The 21,834-nt window shown below is 41.5% G+C and overlaps 1 protein-coding gene across 3 annotated transcripts in view; it reads right to left on the bottom strand.

Moving 5' to 3' along the window:
* Positions 1 to 21,834, bottom strand: part of DIAPH3 (diaphanous related formin 3) — an 870,768-nt gene that overhangs the window by 473,441 nt on the left and 375,493 nt on the right. For all 3 annotated transcript variants that reach the window (XM_083168891.1, XM_083168892.1, XM_083168893.1), the window contains 3 exons: positions 7,013 to 7,131; positions 6,828 to 6,892; positions 4,774 to 4,878 (listed from right to left, as the gene is read on the bottom strand). In XM_083168891.1, the coding sequence (XP_083025017.1) occupies positions 4,774 to 4,878; positions 6,828 to 6,892; positions 7,013 to 7,131 (289 nt within the window). The remainder of the gene's footprint in view (positions 1 to 4,773; positions 4,879 to 6,827; positions 6,893 to 7,012; positions 7,132 to 21,834) is intronic.

Genomic DNA, 21,834 nt, shown 5'->3' with positions numbered 1-21,834 from the left:
TTGTGTTTACAAATAGACAACAACATATATCATGATTGGATTATGGTAACTAAATACAGTAATATGAGCTTTAGGATAATACAATATAAATTCTATTGTGTAGTTTGTAAAAAACATAAAGATAGACAGATATATAAATATATAGACAGATAGATACATACTAGATAGATCAAATCATTTCCCTTTGGCATAGGTTTGTGACAGAAACGGGAAAATGTATTTGGGGATTATTGCTTATCGCTAACAAGCGGCCATAGGCTTAACACATTTGAAGGTTTAACACCACCACCTGCCTGCATCTAGGATAATAATATGACATTAGAGCACAAACTTGTGTGTTAATACTATTTAGTCTTTGACCCTTAACTAATATTAAGACCCCATACACTAGTTATATTACGCCCAGTTTCACCAAATTCTGATGGATCGCGCCAAATGGTATGTGTATGACATATGCTCCAACCGGATGTGTGGTCCTATGCGCATCGTGTCAGAGTCGGAACTCGGATGTGCTACACCTAAGACAAATTGTATGTGCAGCAGTCAGAGGAACATCACGGGTGCTAAAAAGCATCAGACTTCCGTTCATGTGATTTGTCGCATGTAAAAATGGCACATAGCGAGCCAAATCGGATTTGAGCTGTCAGCGGATCTCAATGGAAATTGGATCCGACTTGACAGATCAGAAGAATCAGAATCAGCTTTACTGGCCAGGTATACTAGGAATTTGTTTTCAGTTTGTTGTGCAGCTGCCAGGTGGGTAACAAGTAAACTGCATACAGTATAAACAATATAAACAGGTGGGGGAACATGTACAGTCATACAGAAAGTTATTCCGAGGGAACACCGTGTTAGATTATGTGCAAAGGGTTATGGCGCAACTAGACAGTGAGGTGTTCATGAGTTCACGTGTCAACAGGTGAACCGCTTGAGGGAAGAAACTTTTTAGGCTTCTGGTGGACCTGGTGGGAATAGCCCAGTAGCGTCTGCCTGATGGCAGCAGGTTAAACGAGCCATGGCCAGGATGTAGTTGGTCCTTGACTATCTTTGTTGCCCGCTTTTCTGTTCTGGACAGGTACAGGTCCTGGACAGAGGGAAGATCCGTCCCGATTATCTTCTCCCCAGTTCTGACTACCTTTGGAGTCTGCATTTGTCTCTCTCGCTGGCAGAGCTGTTCCAGACCAGTATGGAGGAGCACAGTACAGACTCCACAATTGCGGAGTAGAAGAGGAGCTGAAGCTTCTGTGGGATGTTGAACTTCCTTAGTTGCCATAGGAAGAATAGCCTCTGCTGCCCTTTTTAACAATAGTATCAGTGTTGGGCCCCCATTTAAGGTCCAGGGAGATTGTGGTTCCTAGGAACTTGAAGGAGTCCACTAGCGACACCACACTATCAGCAATTGTTAGCGGAGGAACACCAAAAAGTCGGACTAGGGAGCCTTTAATATGATAATTTGCACCTTAAAATTTGATGCGTTGCTCTGAAATAAAATTCAACAAGTTGAATTAATCTAAAACATATTTGTGATTCATATAATTTTATGCCTGCTGATTCTAAGAGCACTACACTCTAAACACACACAGTAAATAACAATTGTCTAGCAATATAATCTTGCAATTAAATTGAAGACCTGAATGTTAATTAGCTAAAACTCAACATAATACTCATCAATACGACAACTCAAAATTCAGGGTTTTTGATGGGTCAACCTTCAGTGAGCCTCAGTTGAAACTGCACCATAGAAAAAAAAAAACATGTTCATTAACCTGACAATGAAACCAGGATTATGGCAGGGTTGGACATTAGTAGTATTCAGGATGAAGGGCAACGTAAAATGGGTAATGAGGAACGTCCAAATTGGCACCCTATACCTCCCAACTGAAGAATCCTTCCGGCAGTCGGGAGGCAAGGGTACAGAGCACACACAATCTCCATGCCTGAATTCCCTGTTTTGCAGAAAGCATTAGTACAAGGGCAAAGGAAAATAGATTTCGTAGGCATACACTTTGGGTCTGTTCACTGCACACATATAGAGGCTTGGGGACAGTCTGGCAGCTGCTGACCTAGCTCCCAGTTTGATGTAGGCAACTAGATTGGCAGATTTCCACCCATGTAATGTCTGAGGAATCTCTCAGGTGAGCACAACAGTGAAAACTGGGTAAATACCAGATCTGACCCAGATTTAAACAGTTTTCCAAGTCATGGGTTGAACCACAAATTTTAGCATAAAAGTGGTGCAACAGTCTACTGGACAATGTAAAAGTTTATAATAAAAAAAAAAACTGTGAAAGTAATTAATTGTTGTTGCAATATACTGATAAAACTTGAAATCAAAATATCATATATTTCAATGATGCTCCACTAGACACCCTAATCTATGGAAATGATTTCAATATTTCATAGGTAAGGAGGACACAAATAAGCACTGAAGAAGTTAAATATGAGTAAAGTGAAGAAAAGCAATAGTGAAGAAAATAAATTGTTCCCAGCTTTATTGTGACACACACGCTCCAGTGTCTAGAACTATTTTCAAAAATATCGGCCAGAACCTATTCAATCCCTTAATGTCTCTTTGAAACGTTGAGTCTGCATTCCCGAAATTTGGCGCACAATTTGTGAATAAGCATCTTTCCGCGAAGAATTCAAGATACCGCTGATCCACATATTTTCAAAAGAAAAAGAACTATGAATAGACCAAATGCAAATTTGATTTATTCTACACAAAATGGGCGATATTTCTGAGGACTGGAAACATCTGCCAGGATTGAAGGGTGTATTCAACTGCAAAAATGGGGTTCGGGGGAGGTGATAATCCGCACACTATTAATTTGGACCCTTAGGGTTATTATGGGTCTGAGAGGGCCGCCTTTATCATAAATCTAGTTTGGGGCGGGGGTGCTATCCGGGCAAAAATGGGTACAGTACAATTGAAGAAGAAGAAAAAGGGTTTGCACTATGGATGCACACCTGGAAAGATAGTTTTTTTTAAAAGATTGGGTACTTTATTAAACTCATTTTTAAAAAGATAAGGGGGAGTGGATCCGTGTTCGTTTAATTTATAAGTCCACAGGAAATCAAGGTTTAGATTTCCAAAAGTCAGGAATATTGACCCTTTTTCGAAATTTAAAGTTCAAATGTATAGGTGTGTGCCGATATTTCTGCCTGTCTGAAATATCGGCACACCTTGTATACCCCACTAACTGGCAAAGAGGCTGCTTTACCATTGCCTGATTTAAGACTGGTTACATGCAGACTTGCAGTAGCTGGAAAGGGTACAGCAAGTTCATTCATTACAAAGATTCGCCAGAATAAGTAATTGGGTGAGATGTACTAAGCCTTGAAAAGTGATAAAATGAAGAGTGGTAAACCACCAACCAATCAGCTCCTACCGAACATTTTCCAAACACAGCCTGTGACATGACAGTTAGGACTTGATTGGCTGAAGGTTTATCACTCTCCATTTTATCACTTTTCAAGCATAGTACATCTGGCCCATTGTCACATTCAGCACACTGAAAATTCCTACCAAAATTGTCACGTGTAATCTGTATGAATATACTGGCATGTATTCAATGCCGCAGCGAGCGGCCGGCGAGGGGGTTAAACAGCGAGGATTGCTGAAAAGCAGCGATCCTCGCTGTTTAACCCCCGCGCCGGCCGCTCGCTCTATTCAACGTTATGGGGAAATCCTCGCCATCACAGAACGGCGAGAATTCCCCAAAGCAGCGAGACCCGCGGCTGCTGCAGAAAATTCGCAGTTTTTAGCCGCGGGTCTCGCTGCTTCTGGAGCCGCATCCGCCAATTCCCCCTCGCTCAAAAAACGGAGCAAGGGGGAATTGGCGGATGCGCAGGCTGTGCTGAATGCTGTCAGGGTGAGTGGTGACAGCGAGCAGGAAGCCCTGCTCGCTGTCACCACTCGCAAACAGCATTGAATACTTACCAATGTATATTGTAGGTATCTTTCATAAAACAGATGCAGTATGTTTTAAGGTTTATACATCATAAACCTAGTTCTCAATGTACTCCTTTTAAGCAATTCCCTTTAGAAGTAACAACAAAGCAGAAAAACAAAAAAGAACACTCTTATAATAAATATAATATATATTGTGTGTGTGTGTGTGCGCATCGATATATATATATATATATATATATATATATATATATATATATATATATATATATATATATATATATATTCTTATATACACACACACACACATCATCTTTGTCACACTACCAAATTACACGTCTAGAAAGGAAATAACATGTTTTGTTATGTTTCAATCTGTTTACTTTTTTAAATTGAAAAATTATCAGAAAATATTCCTCTCCACACGGCAGGTTATCTTTCACTGCAGGTTACCAAAAGCCGAAGGTTCAACAAAATAGATTGCTTGAGGAATAATTTCCTGCGCAGAGACAAAGATCAGTGATGAATGCCAAATCCACAAGCTGAAGAGTTTCTACCCTCTGTGGTTAATTACTTACAACAAACGTGACACTGAGAGCAAAACCTAAATGAAACATATTTAATTAACATAAGACTTAGCAGAAAATAGATCAATTTAAGTTCACACATGGCTAATTAATGACTTTCTATAATACTTTCTGAGCCATAAAGTGGAACCTATGAATAAGAAAATTGATAGTAAACAATTCCAGGAGGGTGTTGAGAAATCTGAAATCCTACCCTTGTTTGAAAGGTATTAAGTGGAATTTGTTTCAACAGTCATGTTCTTGTATTCAATAGATTCATTTAACATGGTCCATTACCTGGGATTTAAAAGCCTGTAATTCTGCTTGAAGTTCATTGATTTTTCCTTCATTTTTCTGCAATTGGGACTGAGTCTCTTGGCGAATTGTAAATTCTTCTTCATACTGAAAAAGTACAAAAATACCTAGTGTCATTCTCCAGACCCATTCCTATTAAACCTTCAATTTCTGTTCATGTATACGTTATACAAGCAAGACCTGCTTCTATTTGTATGTAAAGTATATATGGTAGTGTCAAAGCACTGCATACCGTAAGCCACCAAATGTATTCATGTGCACAGTGCACCCTGGAAAGAGAATTTGTCCTAAATCCCCCCATACCTAAGAGTAAGCTAATACAAGTCTCTATTAGCTTGGCTGTACTACAATATCACCTGCAAATAAGTGATATAAAGGCATTTGAAGCCTACTAAAATCAAAATACAGTTCTACAGTGTGAAGACTCCATTGATGACTTCCCCTCACACTGGATATCAGATACACATGCTGAAGAAATAGTACAGTAAGCCATTAGCACGTGTACTGTACTTACACCTGGGCTACATTTACAGAAGAAGTGCTGCATGCTGTCACAGGGGAGTATTCAATGGTTTTATTGTCCATGTGCAGCGAATCCTGTTTAGGATTTGCTGCACATTTGCACGGTTCAGGAGGGCTGCAGCATTTGCTGCCAGCCCTCCCTGTCACCCTATTCAATGCCGCACACTGTTGCACAATGGAAGACTAAGCAGCAGAGCACAATGCTGCAGGACAGCACAGTCACTTACTATGTATCTACCTCAACTGTACCCATGAAGCAAACTAAGTAAATACATGAACAATGCAATAGGAATCACAAGCCACAGTAGATGATGTAACAGTACTAATCTGTGAAGCCTTCTAGCTTCAAGGAAACACTTCAGTGGGGCTCAATCATACACTCATCACAATATATATATATATATATATATATATATATATATATATATATATATACACACACATATATATATATATATATATATACACACATATATATATACATATATATATATATATATATATATATATATATATACACATACATATATACATATATATATATATATATATATATATATATATGCTAATATGTGCTCTTGAATGCTAATCCTAAACATAGTAAAGCAAATGCCAATTTATGGTTGTAGAATTATGATTAGTGGCATATTTTTGTCCTGGGTCACATATATATGTGTGTGTTGTTTATATGAATATTGTTTTATCTGTAGAAAATAAATTATTTTGGACAAGACATCTACTATTTATGCTTTATATTGCAATAAAATAATCGTGCTCATTGTTCAAATAGAAAAAAAAAAGGAGATAAATGTGCCTCTCCCTATGCCCGTGACATTCTGAATCATGGAGACAGATTAAAAACAGAAGAGATTAAGTCACATATTGTAAAAATAAATCTCCAATAATGAAGAGGTTTCACTGCATTACTGTCTCATTGTTGAGAAAAGAAATATCCTGTGGAGTCTCCGAGATTCATGGGAATTGAAAGAATTGAAATGCCAAAGACTGAGAAATCCATACTGTGTTTACATCTTAGGATAAAAGTAAATTGGATATGACAAATGGCATCGCCATAAAAAAATAAAATAAAAAGATTTTGTTTTACAGCAGGCTTAATAGTGAATTATATTTAGCATACAGTATGCGCTATGGTTAGTGGTAGAGACATAGCAAAGCAAGCATTAGATGGTACATAGGACAGAAGAGACTCCTGGTCCGGTCACCTGGCACTGTGGCTGCCCACCAGAACAATAACGAAGATTAGAAATTACAGGATTTCTGATGAACAGAGAAGAACATGATGAATGACCTATTGTTATTATCGACTGCTTGTGTACATTATTTGGCATCATACAGAGCTTAAAAGTATCCTCTGACCATTCCTCTTGCACATTATAAATGGCTATATTTGTTTTTGTCTATAAAAGAGTTTAATTTTATAATGGTCCAACCACTGTACTTCCTACACCCTATTAATACCAAAAATAAATATACTGTAATGGTTCATACTGTACCTTTTTGTTCATTTCCAGATATCGCTCTTCAAATTCTTCAGTCTTCGCTTTGTCAATACAGACATCTACAAAATGAGGGAAATATATTGAATATAATATAAATATATAGAACATGATGGCTAATTGGTAAAAGCAACAGGGTCAATACCCAACAATTCATCTGAGCAAAAGCCTGGAAGACTTACCCAGTAAGTAACTAAAATCCACATCTAATCTTTTTCTGTATGTGAAATCAGGATCTACACCACTTCGATGTAAAACTATTTGGGATACACACTCTTCAATTATTTTGAAATACTGCGGTCTTAGGAAGAAGGAGACATGAATAAATGAAATGATCAATAATTGAGTTTAAAGAAAGAAATCTGTTGTTAATAAAGGCAAAATGTTCCCAGAAAACAAGTTATTCATTTTAGAGCTCAGTTAAAAAAGGCAAAAATAACCCAAACATCCTACAACACTTTATTCTGTATATGATTTGTAAACAAATCATTAGAACTTGCTGTTTTTGTTGTTTACTTTAGAATTTTATGATTAAACTTTGTTAGCAATTTAACTATTAGTATAATCATACCCCTTTCACATCGCACAAATAACCCAAGTTCAACCTGGAAGGTTGCCAGGTCGCCTCGGATCGATGTGCGGTGTGAAAGGGCCTTTTCAAATTACCCTGGTTCAGCAACCCAGCATTTTGACACAGGTTAAAAGAACCTGGGTGAACAGGTAACCCGGGTCGAGTGGGTCGGGTCCTGTTCACACTATAGGGAGGAGGCAGGGTCAGTTCCAAGTGTCCGATAACATGTCACCGCCATTATCCACATTCTCAGTGCGACCCGGCATTGGCGAAGTGAAGTGAAAAGGGTGTAAGAAGGTTACACACGCTCAAATCTAAGATGGACAAGTCATAGGGGTTGTTTCAATTCAGCACGCTGTGAATACCACCAGGAGAGAGCTCCCAGAGCTATTCAAATTAGAAGACGTATGGCAGAGAATGCCAGCGCTTGAGCGTATTTAGTTGGAGAATGCTGATTCTCATAACTGAAGCACTATTTGCGCCACGCTATGGCACAAAACATCGCAGACCTAGTTTTGTTGAATTTCTACTCGCACCCCAGTTGGAGTGCAAGATGATAACCACTAGTTGAACTTGGCAGCGCACTGAAATGAAGAGATCCCAGAGCGCTTTCCTGGTGCTATTCAAATAGCACTCAATTGAAGCAACCCCATTATTTGTTATTAAGCTGTGTAACATGCTGATCAGCACAACACAGTATGTAGCCTGCTGTGCCATTCCCAAACACAATGTTGATGAACATACAGTACAGTAGAAACAGATACAGGTACAAACAGTTAACATACACAAACAATACTGGTTTCACTACTTAGATGTTTGGGCTTCTTATAGTCAAAGGGTGCCTAATCCAATATCATGCAAATGGTATTATTTAAATTTAATGGTGCTCAGATTCAACTAATTCATCAATAAGGACACTGGTTCCTAGTACAGTTGTGTTAAAAAAAAAAAAATTAAACTAAGCACACGTTACAGGATATGCCCCTAGTGATAAGCAATGCCATGTATAGCATAATACTACAGGTTAAGAACTTTTATTAATTGCTCTGTTGCTCAAACAAAAATCAAATTTTTATAAGGTATACAGCGTCTCAGCATGGGAGCCGAATTCGAAAGCCCGCAGCCCGTGTCAAACCAGCCAGATGATAAATGACGTCAACACGTCCTCTCAGATAGGGCCACGCCCAACGCAGTGTCAGGACTTCATCAGGGGGTGTGTCAATTCAAAAATATGAATGCCTTATATAGTTCATGGATATGTCAATGTATTTGAATGCACACACCCACTGATGAAGTCCTGATACCGTGACAAAACGCGTCAGAAGTGGTCCTATCTGAGAGGACGTGGTGACGTCATCCATCATCTGGCTGGTTTGACACGGGCGGTGAGCTTTCGAAATTGGCTCCCATGCTGAGAGACGCTGTATACCTTATCTGCCCTGGTTCATCGCTATATCATCCCCAGGACTGATATTTCAAAAACCTTGATGTGAGCATATATTGTGCAGTGAAGTAAATGCTAGATTTGTGTTTATGGTGCACGCTCTTCTCGTTTGTTTCTAAACTACGTTCCTGTGTGGATTGGGGTCAATCCATGTGAGAGGAGTGCTGCACACATCGAGGAAAAGATGGTTTCATTTCCACATTTGTGGACTTTGCGCCTGGGTAATGTTGTTTAAAAATATGTGTGTGTGTGTGTGTGTGTGTGTGTGTGTGTGTGTGTGTGTGTGTGTGTGTGTGTGTGTGTGTGTGTGTAGAAAGCACCTATATTTTTTTTTTACAAAGTCACATAATTATAATTTCTTGGATATTTGATAACCTACCCCCCGTAATACTTCCCTCATGTCTGAAATGTTCCAATGAGACGGACAGAGAGGAATGAGGGAGACCTTTCAAGAGAGAGACACACACATATATTATATATATATATATATATCAGGAATAAATGGAGTCACTCACCAGTCTTGTAATAAATCAAAGTGGGATTTAATCAGGCTGCATGGCAACAGTGGTGGGCATCGATGTTTCGGTCCGCCTCTGGGACCTTTTTCAAGATCTTGAAAAAGGTCCCAGAGGCGGACCGAAACGTCGATGCCCACCACTGTTGCCATGCTGCCTGATTAAATCCCACTTTGATTTATTACAAGACTGGTGAGTGACTCCATTTATTCCTGTTATACGAAGTAGTGATCTTCTAGCAAGCTCCCTACCTTGAAATGTCACCCCAGCAAGCTGTTGCTATTGATGTGAGTGCCAGTAACATGGAATATATATATATATATATATATGTATATGTATATATATGTATATATATGTATATATATATATATATATATATATATATATAGACTTTCTGCGGGGCTGGGCACTCCTCCTATAGATAAGTTGCTGCGTTGTGTGCCTTCAACAGGTAAAATATAGACTTGCAGAATGAAGCGGCACTCCAAACGATGTAGCAGTAAAAAGAAAAAGCTCTTTATTGGCAACGTTTCAATACGTGTGTATTATCTTCAGGCTCAAATATACAAGTGATTCAAACAACATTTATAGCGTGCAGGTGTCACATGCGTGAGGGGGAAGGTCTCATGAACCATCCACTCACGAAACAACGTACAGGTGCGGCCAGCCCATTGGAAACAGACCAATCCAAATCTGTTTCCAGACAGGCCCCCTTATCCAACATTTAACAAAAGAAAAAAAGCATATACAAAAAAGATTTACATAAGACTCAAGTTAAAATGATTAAAACAGTGGATATACAGTGTACCACCAATATATATTAGGGGGGTCATATCAGACCCAAAGTGATCATGTACAAAACTGACACAAAATATATATTCTAACAGAAAAATATATATATACAAAGACATTTGGACATAAAAAGGACAATTAAGCAAATAGGCTGACACATTATACGAGACTAAGACCTTGCACGTATATCGATATACATATGTTTATACGCCCCCAATGCATACAAACATCATTGTTGACTGCATTATGGGGTGTATCAAAGTAGCAAAATTTATAGAATTTATAACAAAACCCCCAGGCCTGAATACTCATTCAAGCCCCGCGGCGCGATGGTACCAAGCTTAGCGATCCAGCGGGCCTCACATTTTAGAAGTAGTAACCCCCTATTACCCCCTCTGGGGGACAGGGGAATGTGATCAATCATCCTATATTTGAGGGATGATAGATTGTGGTTATGTTCAAGAAAATGCCGCGCGACCGGCTGGTCGCTCTTTTTCTTCAGGAGTGCATTCCTAATGGACGACCTGTGGGCTGCCATACGTTCCTTAAAGGGACGCTCTGTTTTCCCTATGTATGACAGCCCACAGGGACAAATAATTTGATAGACTGTGTACGGGGTATTGCACGTCAATAGATGTCTAATAGGGATGGATTTACCAGTCTGTGGATGATTAAAAGAAGCACCAGGAATCAGAAATGCACAGGTGGTACATACACACCTTATGCACCCCACCCGGGTATGTTGTTTGTTAGTATTACTAGAAGAGGCATCCGACTTCACCAAGATGTCCCTAAGATTTTTGGACCGTTTATAACTTGGGAGAATGGAGGTACAGGACAGTCCCAGTTGGGGGTCCGATTGAATCAATGGCCAATGATGTTTAACAATTTGGGTGGTATCAGGGCTGTGTTGGTTGTAAGTGGTAACCCATGGGAGTTTGTTATCAATGTTTTTAGACCGGGGTACAGGTTTAAGAAGGGCATTACGATCAAGACGCATGACCTTATCCTTAGTTGCCTGTAATTCATTGCGTGGATACCCCCGATGGACAAAACGCTCCACCATCTGGTCCATTTGGGTGTTGGCCACTATCGGATCAGAAACTATTCTTTTCACCCTAAGTAGTTGAGAGTGTGGCAAACTTCTCACTGTGGGTCTAGGGTGACAACTATTATAAGCCAATAAATTATTTCTGTCGGTCGGTTTAGCGTAAAGACTGGTATGTATAGTCCCGTCCTGGATCTGTAAAAGCACATCCAGAAAATGTATTTCCGTCTGACTATGTGTGTACGTAAATTTTATAGTACTGGACGTCAGATTATGGGAGTCAATTATATTGGCAAGATCACTCGATGGACCCTCCCAAAAAATCAGGAGGTCATCTATGTAGCGATTATATTGGATGATCCTACCTGCAGTCCCGGGGTTGTTAAAAAATAGTTCTTGTTCGAATTCGAACATAAAGACGTTGGCATATGAGGGGGCCACCGCCGCCCCCATAGCCACGCCCATGAGCTGCAGGTAATATCGATCCCCATATATGAAAAAATTTTTGGTAAGTATCATAGACATGAGTTCAACAATCAACTTAACATCAGGGCCCTGATAATCAACATTACCGTCAAGAAAACGTCTCAGTGCTGCTAGACCCAGAGGATGCGGGATAGAGGTGTATAATGCACTGACATCGATAGAAAACATCGAAACATCTGTGGTAAATTTAGCCAATTTGGCTATATTATTCAGCAAGGCGGTAGTATCTAGCAAGTATCTGGGGTGTTTTCTGATGCACGGCTGCAACAAACTATCGACATAGATGGATGTCGGTTGCATCAGAGAGCCCCGGGCCGCCACAATGGGACGGCCAGGGGGGTCCTCCAAGGCTTTGTGTATTTTGGGAATACAGTAAAATTGTGGAACTAACGGATACAAAGGTAATAATGCTTTCTTAATTGTTTCAGAGATTATACCAGAGTCCACCGCCTGCTGTAATACATTTTGTAATTCATTAGTAAACATATTTGTGGGATCACCCCTGAGACAAAGATACGTATTTTTATCATTAAGGTGTGTCATGACCGAAGCCTCATATTTGTCGACATCTATGATCACTAGTGCTCCGCCCTTGTCGGCAGGACGGAACACCAGCGATCTGTCGTCCGACAAAGTTTTGAGGGCCCTGCGTTCCTCCTTACTGATATTCAATGAAACAGTATCATGCTGATTAATTTTATTGGCAACTTCAAAATTAGTGACAGAAGTAAAAGTCTGTATGGTAACATTTTGAGACACCGGGTCAAAGGTGGAACGGGGCAGGATTTTACGTAACTGTGGGGGAATATCATCTTTGAAGGGGGTATCAGTACTCACAGTCTCGTCAATTAGGGTGCTGGGTTTGTTAAAGAATTCTTTAAGTCGTAACTGCCGGGAGAGACGATGCTGCTCAAGCGACCATTCCAATTCGTTGTGACAAGTAGAAGGAATAAAGGACAGTCCACGAGAAAGTATCCGTGTTTCGGATTCAGTGAGGGAATGTGATGATAGGTTAACCACTAGGGTTTTCTGGGCTTCGGTGGTTTGCTTGCTTTCTTGTCGGCAGTTCTGTTGCCCGCGGCGGGTGAAGCGTCGGCACCTCCGAGCCGGGCCCGGGTAGTCACCGCTAAAGGGATGACAGCCTTGCAGTTCCTGGGGTTTCTGGAGGTGCGACCACTAGCCTCGCTGCTGGAAGAATTGAAGTCGGTGGAGCTTTGTTGCAAGGAGAAGATTGCGGCTTTTGAGGCTATCCATAAGCCTAACCTGCTCAATGATACCTCTACCAATTGGTATGAGAAACTAAGTTCCCAAATACAGATTTATAAACGGGACTTAATTAAATTTAAGAAAGAGAAAAAAATTAAAGTTGACAAGGACTATGAGTTACAAACTGTCTATCAATGGACTAATCCATTCAAGGACCGCGATAATAAAAAACCTTTTTTCCGACGAGGGTATACAAAAACCACTGAGCAACAAAGCTCCACCGACTTCAATTCTTCCAGCAGCGAGGCTAGTGGTCGCACCTCCAGAAACCCCAGGAACCGCAAGGCTGTCATCCCTTTAGCGGTGACTACCCGGGCCCGGCTCGGAGGTGCCGACGCTTCACCCGCCGCGGGCAACAGAACTGCCGACAAGAAAGCAAGCAAACCACCGAAGCCCAGAAAACCCTAGTGGTTAACCTATCATCACATTCCCTCACTGAATCCGAAACACGGATACTTTCTCGTGGACTGTCCTTTATTCCTTCTACTTGTCACAACGAATTGGAATGGTCGCTTGAGCAGCATCGTCTCTCCCGGCAGTTACGACTTAAAGAATTCTTTAACAAACCCAGCACCCTAATTGACGAGACTGTGAGTACTGATACCCCCTTCAAAGATGATATTCCCCCACAGTTACGTAAAATCCTGCCCCGTTCCACCTTTGACCCGGTGTCTCAAAATGTTACCATACAGACTTTTACTTCTGTCACTAATTTTGAAGTTGCCAATAAAATTAATCAGCATGATACTGTTTCATTGAATATCAGTAAGGAGGAACGCAGGGCCCTCAAAACTTTGTCGGACGACAGATCGCTGGTGTTCCGTCCTGCCGACAAGGGCGGAGCACTAGTGATCATGGATGTCGACAAATATGAGGCTTCGGTCATGACACACCTTAATGATAAAAATACGTATCTTTGTCTCAGGGGTGATCCCACAAATATGTTTACTAATGAATTACAAAATGTATTACAGCAGGCGGTGGACTCTGGTATAATCTCTGAAACAATTAAGAAAGCATTATTACCTTTGTATCCGTTAGTTCCACAATTTTACTGTATTCCCAAAATACACAAAGCCTTGGAGGACCCCCCTGGCCGTCCCATTGTGGCGGCCCGGGGCTCTCTGATGCAACCGACATCCATCTATGTCGATAGTTTGTTGCAGCCGTGCATCAGAAAACACCCCAGATACTTGCTAGATACTACCGCCTTGCTGAATAATATAGCCAAATTGGCTAAATTTACCACAGATGTTTCGATGTTTTCTATCGATGTCAGTGCATTATACACCTCTATCCCGCATCCTCTGGGTCTAGCAGCACTGAGACGTTTTCTTGACGGTAATGTTGATTATCAGGGCCCTGATGTTAAGTTGATTGTTGAACTCATGTCTATGATACTTACCAAAATTTTTTTCATATATGGGGATCGATATTACCTGCAGCTCATGGGCGTGGCTATGGGGGCGGCGGTGGCCCCCTCATATGCCAACGTCTTTATGTTCGAATTCGAACAAGAACTATTTTTTAACAACCCCGGGACTGCAGGTAGGATCATCCAATATAATCGCTACATAGATGACCTCCTGATTTTTTGGGAGGGTCCATCGAGTGATCTTGCCAATATAATTGACTCCCATAATCTGACGTCCAGTACTATAAAATTTACGTACACACATAGTCAGACGGAAATACATTTTCTGGATGTGCTTTTACAGATCCAGGACGGGACTATACATACCAGTCTTTACGCTAAACCGACCGACAGAAATAATTTATTGGCTTATAATAGTTGTCACCCTAGACCCACAGTGAGAAGTTTGCCACACTCTCAACTACTTAGGGTGAAAAGAATAGTTTCTGATCCGATAGTGGCCAACACCCAAATGGACCAGATGGTGGAGCGTTTTGTCCATCGGGGGTATCCACGCAATGAATTACAGGCAACTAAGGATAAGGTCATGCGTCTTGATCGTAATGCCCTTCTTAAACCTGTACCCCGGTCTAAAAACATTGATAACAAACTCCCATGGGTTACCACTTACAACCAACACAGCCCTGATACCACCCAAATTGTTAAACATCATTGGCCATTGATTCAATCGGACCCCCAACTGGGACTGTCCTGTACCTCCATTCTCCCAAGTTATAAACGGTCCAAAAATCTTAGGGACATCTTGGTGAAGTCGGATGCCTCTTCTAGTAATACTAACAAACAACATACCCGGGTGGGGTGCATAAGGTGTGTATGTACCACCTGTGCATTTCTGATTCCTGGTGCTTCTTTTAATCATCCACAGACTGGTAAATCCATCCCTATTAGACATCTATTGACGTGCAATACCCCGTACACAGTCTATCAAATTATTTGTCCCTGTGGGCTGTCATACATAGGGAAAACAGAGCGTCCCTTTAAGGAACGTATGGCAGCCCACAGGTCGTCCATTAGGAATGCACTCCTGAAGAAAAAGAGCGACCAGCCGGTCGCGCGGCATTTTCTTGAACATAACCACAATCTATCATCCCTCAAATATAGGATGATTGATCACATTCCCCTGTCCCCCAGAGGGGGTAATAGGGGGTTACTACTTCTAAAATGTGAGGCCCGCTGGATCGCTAAGCTTGGTACCATCGCGCCGCGGGGCTTGAATGAGTATTCAGGCCTGGGGGTTTTGTTATAAATTCTATAAATTTTGCTACTTTGATACACCCCATAATGCAGTCAACAATGATGTTTGTATGCATTGGGGGCGTATAAACATATGTATATCGATATACGTGCAAGGTCTTAGTCTCGTATAATGTGTCAGCCTATTTGCTTAATTGTCCTTTTTATGTCCAAATGTCTTTGTATATATATATTTTTCTGTTAGAATATATATTTTGTGTCAGTTTTGTACATGATCACTTTGGGTCTGATATGACCCCCCTAATATATATTGGTGGTACACTGTATATCCACTGTTTTAATCATTTTAACTTGAGTCTTATGTAAATCTTTTTTGTATATGCTTTTTTTCTTTTGTTATATGTTGGATAAGGGGGCCTGTCTGGAAACAGATTTGGATTGGTCTGTTTCCAATGGGCTGGCCGCACCTGTACGTTGTTTCGTGAGTGGATGGTTCATGAGACCTTCCCCCTCACGCATGTGACACCTGCACGCTATAAATGTTGTTTGAATCACTTGTATATTTGAGCCTGAAGATAATACACACGTATTGAAACGTTGCCAATAAAGAGCTTTTTCTTTTTACTGCTACATCGTTTGGAGTGCCGCTTCATTCTGCAAGTATATATATATATATATATATATAATTAAACATCTTTCTTTTAGACAACATGGAACATCGTGGTATGCATATATAAGGTCTTTAGAACGATTGTCACATTATAAACTGTTTTAAAAACACTGAAGGCACAGAAGCCATACCACTTTCTACTACGGAAATTAGGACAACTTGATGACTTCTGGCAACACAGCACAAATTTTGGAGTGTTTTATAACTTTGTTTGAGTCACGATTATCACGTGTATAACTATTGTCATACTTCATACTAAATACTGGGAAACACTTAGTGAGTAAGCGCTGTTTGTGCACTATAGATCACACATACACACACATATATTAGTGGTGGGCAGATTAACGCGTTATTATCGCGTTAACGCAAAAATATGTTAACGCCGATAATTTCATTAACGCGTTAACTCGTACGTCACGTGATCCATCTAATCTCAGACCCGGAAGCCGGAAAAACAGCGCATTTTCGCGCCGACACAGCAGCCGAGGTCCGCGCGCATGCGCATCGGCACTAGGAGGACGCCAGATTTTCGCGCCAAGACACAGCAGCCAAGGTCTGCGCGCGTGAGCATCGGCACTTGGAGGACGCCAGGACGTGTCTGCCGTGGTCCCCGCGAGTGTGCTGCAGCATTTAGAAGATGCCAGGATACCACTGCTGACATCCCCTTGCATTTGCTGCCGCACTTGGAAGACGCCAGGATACCGGTGCAGAGGTCCCCGTGCATGTAACAGCAGAGGGGCTGCCAGATAGGAGGAGGGAGAAGATCCCCAGGTGCATAAGGAAAGACGCTGAATATCCAAAAGGGCTACATCATCATACCACCGTGAGTTTGCCTCAAGAGAAGGCTGTAATTACATGACTAGTATAAAGGGGGTCATTATGAATGTGAGCAAGGACGCTGTGTAGTCTACATGAGGGGAGGATGTCACTGCAGGCCCATACCAGAGGGGTAACATGAGGGGAGGATGCCATACCAGAGGGGTACATGAGGGGAGGATGCTACTGCAGCCACATAACAGAGGGGTGGATGCCATATCAGAGGGGTACATCAGGGGAGGATGTTACTGCAGCCCCATAACAGAGGGGTGGATGCCATACCAGAGGGGTACATCAGGGGAGGATGCTACTGCAGCCCAATAACAGAGGGGTGGATGCCATACCAGAGGGGTACATGAGGGGAGGATGCTACTGCAGCCACATAACAGAGGGGTGGATGCCATACCAGAGGGGTAACATGAGGGGTGGATGTAACTGCAGGCCCATACCAGAGGGGTAACATGAGGGGTGGATGTCACTGCAGGCCCATACCAGAGGGGTAACATGAGGGGAGGATGCTACTGCAGCCACATAACAGAGGGGTGGATGCCATACCAGAGGGGTACATCAGGGGAGGATGCTACTGCAGCCCCATAACAGAGGGGTGGATGCCATACCAGAGGGGTAACATGAGGGGAGGATGTTACTGCAGCCCCATAACAGAGGGGTGGATGCCATACCAGAGGGGTACATCAGGGGAGGATGTTAATGCAGCCCCATAACAGAGGGGTGGATGCCATACCAGAGGGGTACATCAGGGGAGCCCCATAACAGAGGGGTACAAGCCACTAGGGCTGGGGTAATAGGGTGGGTACTGTATTTCACAGGGGATGGGGTGAGTCCACAATTCTAAACAGGTCTATAAGTTTGCATGTCAGTGTCCAATCCTTACCTTAACATTCCAGCAAACTTGGGTAGAATGATAAAGTGGCAGTACTAAAGAACGGACAGAGTGACATCACCGCAGGCTGTCCGGCAAGACGCGCAATTCCCTAACTACTGACCAGCAGCATCGGGAGCATCGTGCAAGACTACAAGAGATCGTCTGAGGTTGAGGTATGGAAAGGGGGTAATGAAAGTTGTAGCCTGCGGCAGCTTACTTAAGGGGCCTTAATTTATTAACAGTTCATTATATAGCACAGCATATTCCATTGTGCTTTACAATGAAGATAGTGATAGAGCAAACTTAGTATTTACAGACAGTCAAACGTTAGGAGGGCCCTGCTCGCTAGACATTAATCATTAATCAGTGTCACTGCAAAACTGGGGTATAAAGTCTACTTTTTTTTTTCTATATGATACAGTAACAGTGCTCTTATGTCCCTTTTTATCATCTGAGGTTAGTGTATGGAAAGGGGGTAATGAAAGTTGTAGCCTGCGGCAGCTTACTAAGAGCCCTTTATTTATTAACAGTTTATATTATATAGCACAGCATATTCATTTGTGCTTTACAATGAAGATAGTGATAGAACAAACTGGGTATTTACAGACAGTTAAACATTAGGAAGGCCCTGCTCGCAAGACATTAATCAATAATCAGTGGCACAGCAAAACTGGGGTGTAAAGTCTACTTTTTTTTTTCTATATGATACAGTGGTCTTATCTTACTTTTTTTCTGTCCCCCCTCACAGAAATTACTAAATGGAGAAAGGAACAGAAATATTACATGGACATTTTCATTTTAAATCTCTTCTAGACGGCAGAGTTGATAAAACCAAAGTTGTTTGTAAACACTGCAACGTTGAATTGTCTTATCACCGGAGTACTTCGAGTTTAAAGTATCATTTAAATGCAATACACAGCGTTGATTCCAGAAAATCACCCAACGAAACAAACAGTGCAGTGAGGCTTCGGCAGACTATGTTGGATACAACATATGGGAGAAGTATAGATAAACAAAAGCAAGAAAAGCTAACAAATAACTTAGCGAAGTGGATAGCTACAAGCTGCAGGCCGATTAGTATTGTGGAAGATGTCGGTCTCAAGAACATTCTTAGAATCGCAACGAATGACAGCACATATGAGCCTCCCTCAAGACGCACCATCACAAGAAGAATACATGACTTGTATGAAAAGGAGAGGACTACAAAAGCGACAGCGTTACAACATGCACCACATGTTGCTCTCACATGAGACTACTGGACATCGCTAGGTAACCATAATTACCTTGGAGTTACAGTGCATTATATAGATGAAAAGTGGGAGCTGCATTCACATGCTCTGACTGTAATGAAAACAGAAGAGAGACATTTTGCTGAAACATGTGCAGAACATTTTATTCATGTTGCACAGGAGTGGGACATTTCAGATAAAGTCAGCACACTTAGCACAGATAGCGCAAGAAATTTGATTGCCGCTGCAAGAAATCTGCCTTTTGAACATGTCCCCTGCACTGCACACAGTCTCCAGCGTTCTATTACTGTATCTTTACAGAACAGTGCATTTGACAATGTCCTGGCCAAATGCAGAAAGGTTGTGGGCCACTTTAAACACAGTCCATCAAATGCTGCAGAATTAGAAAAACAACAAATTGAACATGGACAAAAGAAGGAGTCACTTATACAAGACATTCCAACCAGATGGAATTCGACTCTGGACATGGTAAAAAGCGTCTGCAGAAATGAACAGCCACTGAGGGATGTCCTCACCACACACAACACCAAGATTGCCATGCCAACTAAAGCTGAAATGGACAAACTGCAGAGGTTGGAAACGCTGCTGGAGCCCTGCAGGTATATTTTACATACATCATATATTTCATTTTCTCACTGTAATGTCTGTAAAAGATGTAGCATGAATGGGATGTAGTTACGATGCTGGCTCTCGGTATCCCATCGGTGAAGATCCTGCAGGGAGGGTTAAGGGTAGGACGGTTTAGTATATTTACTGGGGACTGTCTGAGTACTGGGATGCCACTGTTGGTATACACTAGAATTGTCAGAATTCTCCCATACCCAACAAAATGGGTTTGAATTTTTGTTTTACTGTTGCAGGTATGTGACGGAACTTATGGGAGGAGAAAAGTATGTTTCGTGCTCTGTGGTTCTACCTGCTTTTTGCCATCTCTCTCGGGTCATGGCGAGCTCAGATGATGACCCTGCCTACGTGGTCAAATTTAAGTCTACATTCATAACAGACCTGGAGACACGCAAGGGAAATGCCAATCTTGCATATCTGAAGATTGCTAGTGCATTGGATCCAAGATTCAAAGACCTCAAGTGTATACCCAGACCTGAGAGGGTTGAGGTGTGGGCCTCAGTCACCAACTTACTCAAGGAACAGAGGTTTGCTGCAGAGAAACTGGTGGAAGCAACAACAGAGCCACCAAATAAAATGTTAGCCCTATTGGCTGCTTCATCAGAGTCTGATTCTGAACAAGAGGAAGATTCAGTTGAGAACAGTGTGCGTCGATACAGAGCGGAGCCCACCATCAGTACAGAGTCCTGTCCGTTAGAGTGGTGGTCCAAACATGCAGGCTCACACAGCAGGCTGGCCTCTATTGCACAGAAGTACTTGGCCACACCTGCAACATCAGTACCCTGTGAAAGGTTGTTTTCTCTTGCTGGTCATATTGTGCAGAAGAAGAGAGTTTGTTTATCATCTGAAAATGTAAATAACCTAGTGTGTCTTAGCAACTGGCTTGGTGCTGAGGGCTAAATAGGTTACACACCTAAAAGATATCTGTCCAATCTGTCTGGTAGGAATAAAATCTGGTAATGTATGAGGGCATATAACAATCAACCTTTTCCTCCCAAACACTGGAAAACAGACAGTGGTCATTCATCATTCATTACATCTGTTGTATTGATATAACAAATTTCTCGAAACAATTGTTTTTGTCTGTTTTCCAATGTTTGGGAGCAAATAGTTGATTGATGATTGTTCTTTGCTCTCATACCTTACAAATATTTGTTCCCAACAGATAGATTCGACAGATATCTTTTAGGTATGTACTCTAGTTGGAGGAATGGACAGTAAATGCCATCTGTGTATTCTTTTTTGGTGTGCTCGACCACTTCACTCTAACAGGGACACTTGCTACTGTACATAGGAGCAGATGTACTAAGTGTGAAGAAGGGATAAAGAAGAGATAAAGCAGTGAAAAGTGCAGGGTGATAAGGTACCAGACAGTCAGCTCCTGTCAAATCCATAATTATTGACCAGTGCATTATCACCTTGCACTTTTCACTGCTTTATCACTTCTTAATCCATACCTCCCAACATGACCCATTCCAGGAGGGATAGAATGCTCTGTTTCTGGACTTCCCTCTTATTTTATGATTGCCATCACCTGTTTTCAACAGGTTAATAATGGATAAGAAAGGTGTTCCACAACAGATGATGGCAATCATTAATCAAGAGGAAAGTCCACGAATAGAGCATTCTCTTTCTCCTGGAGAGGGGCATGTTGGGAGGTATGCTTTATCCCCTTCTCCAGGCTTAATACATCTGCCCCATACACTGTTTATACTGCTACGTTATGATTGTGGACTTTGGACTCTGAGGGTAACGTTTAAAAAGCTAGCAAACAGCTAGCAAATAGCTTTAATTTTATATTTAAAATTTACCATTTATTTTACATTAATGCTAAAGAAATATTACATGCTAATGTGGATGTTAAAGCATACCTACCAACATGACCCTTTCCTCTAGGGGCAGAATGCTCTATTCCTGGGCTTTCCTCTTAATTTATGATTACTATCATCTGTGGTGAAGCACCTGTCTTAGGGCCTTATTCTAGTTCACTCTTTCTGACAAATTCCTTCT

The sequence above is a fragment of the Crinia signifera genome, chromosome 2 (genome assembly GCF_055691185.1).
Source record: "Crinia signifera chromosome 2, ASM5569118v1, whole genome shotgun sequence".
NCBI lineage: Eukaryota > Metazoa > Chordata > Amphibia > Anura > Myobatrachidae > Crinia > Crinia signifera.
Note: the sequence above shows the minus strand (reverse complement) of the source record. Positions and strands in the feature narration are given on the sequence as shown.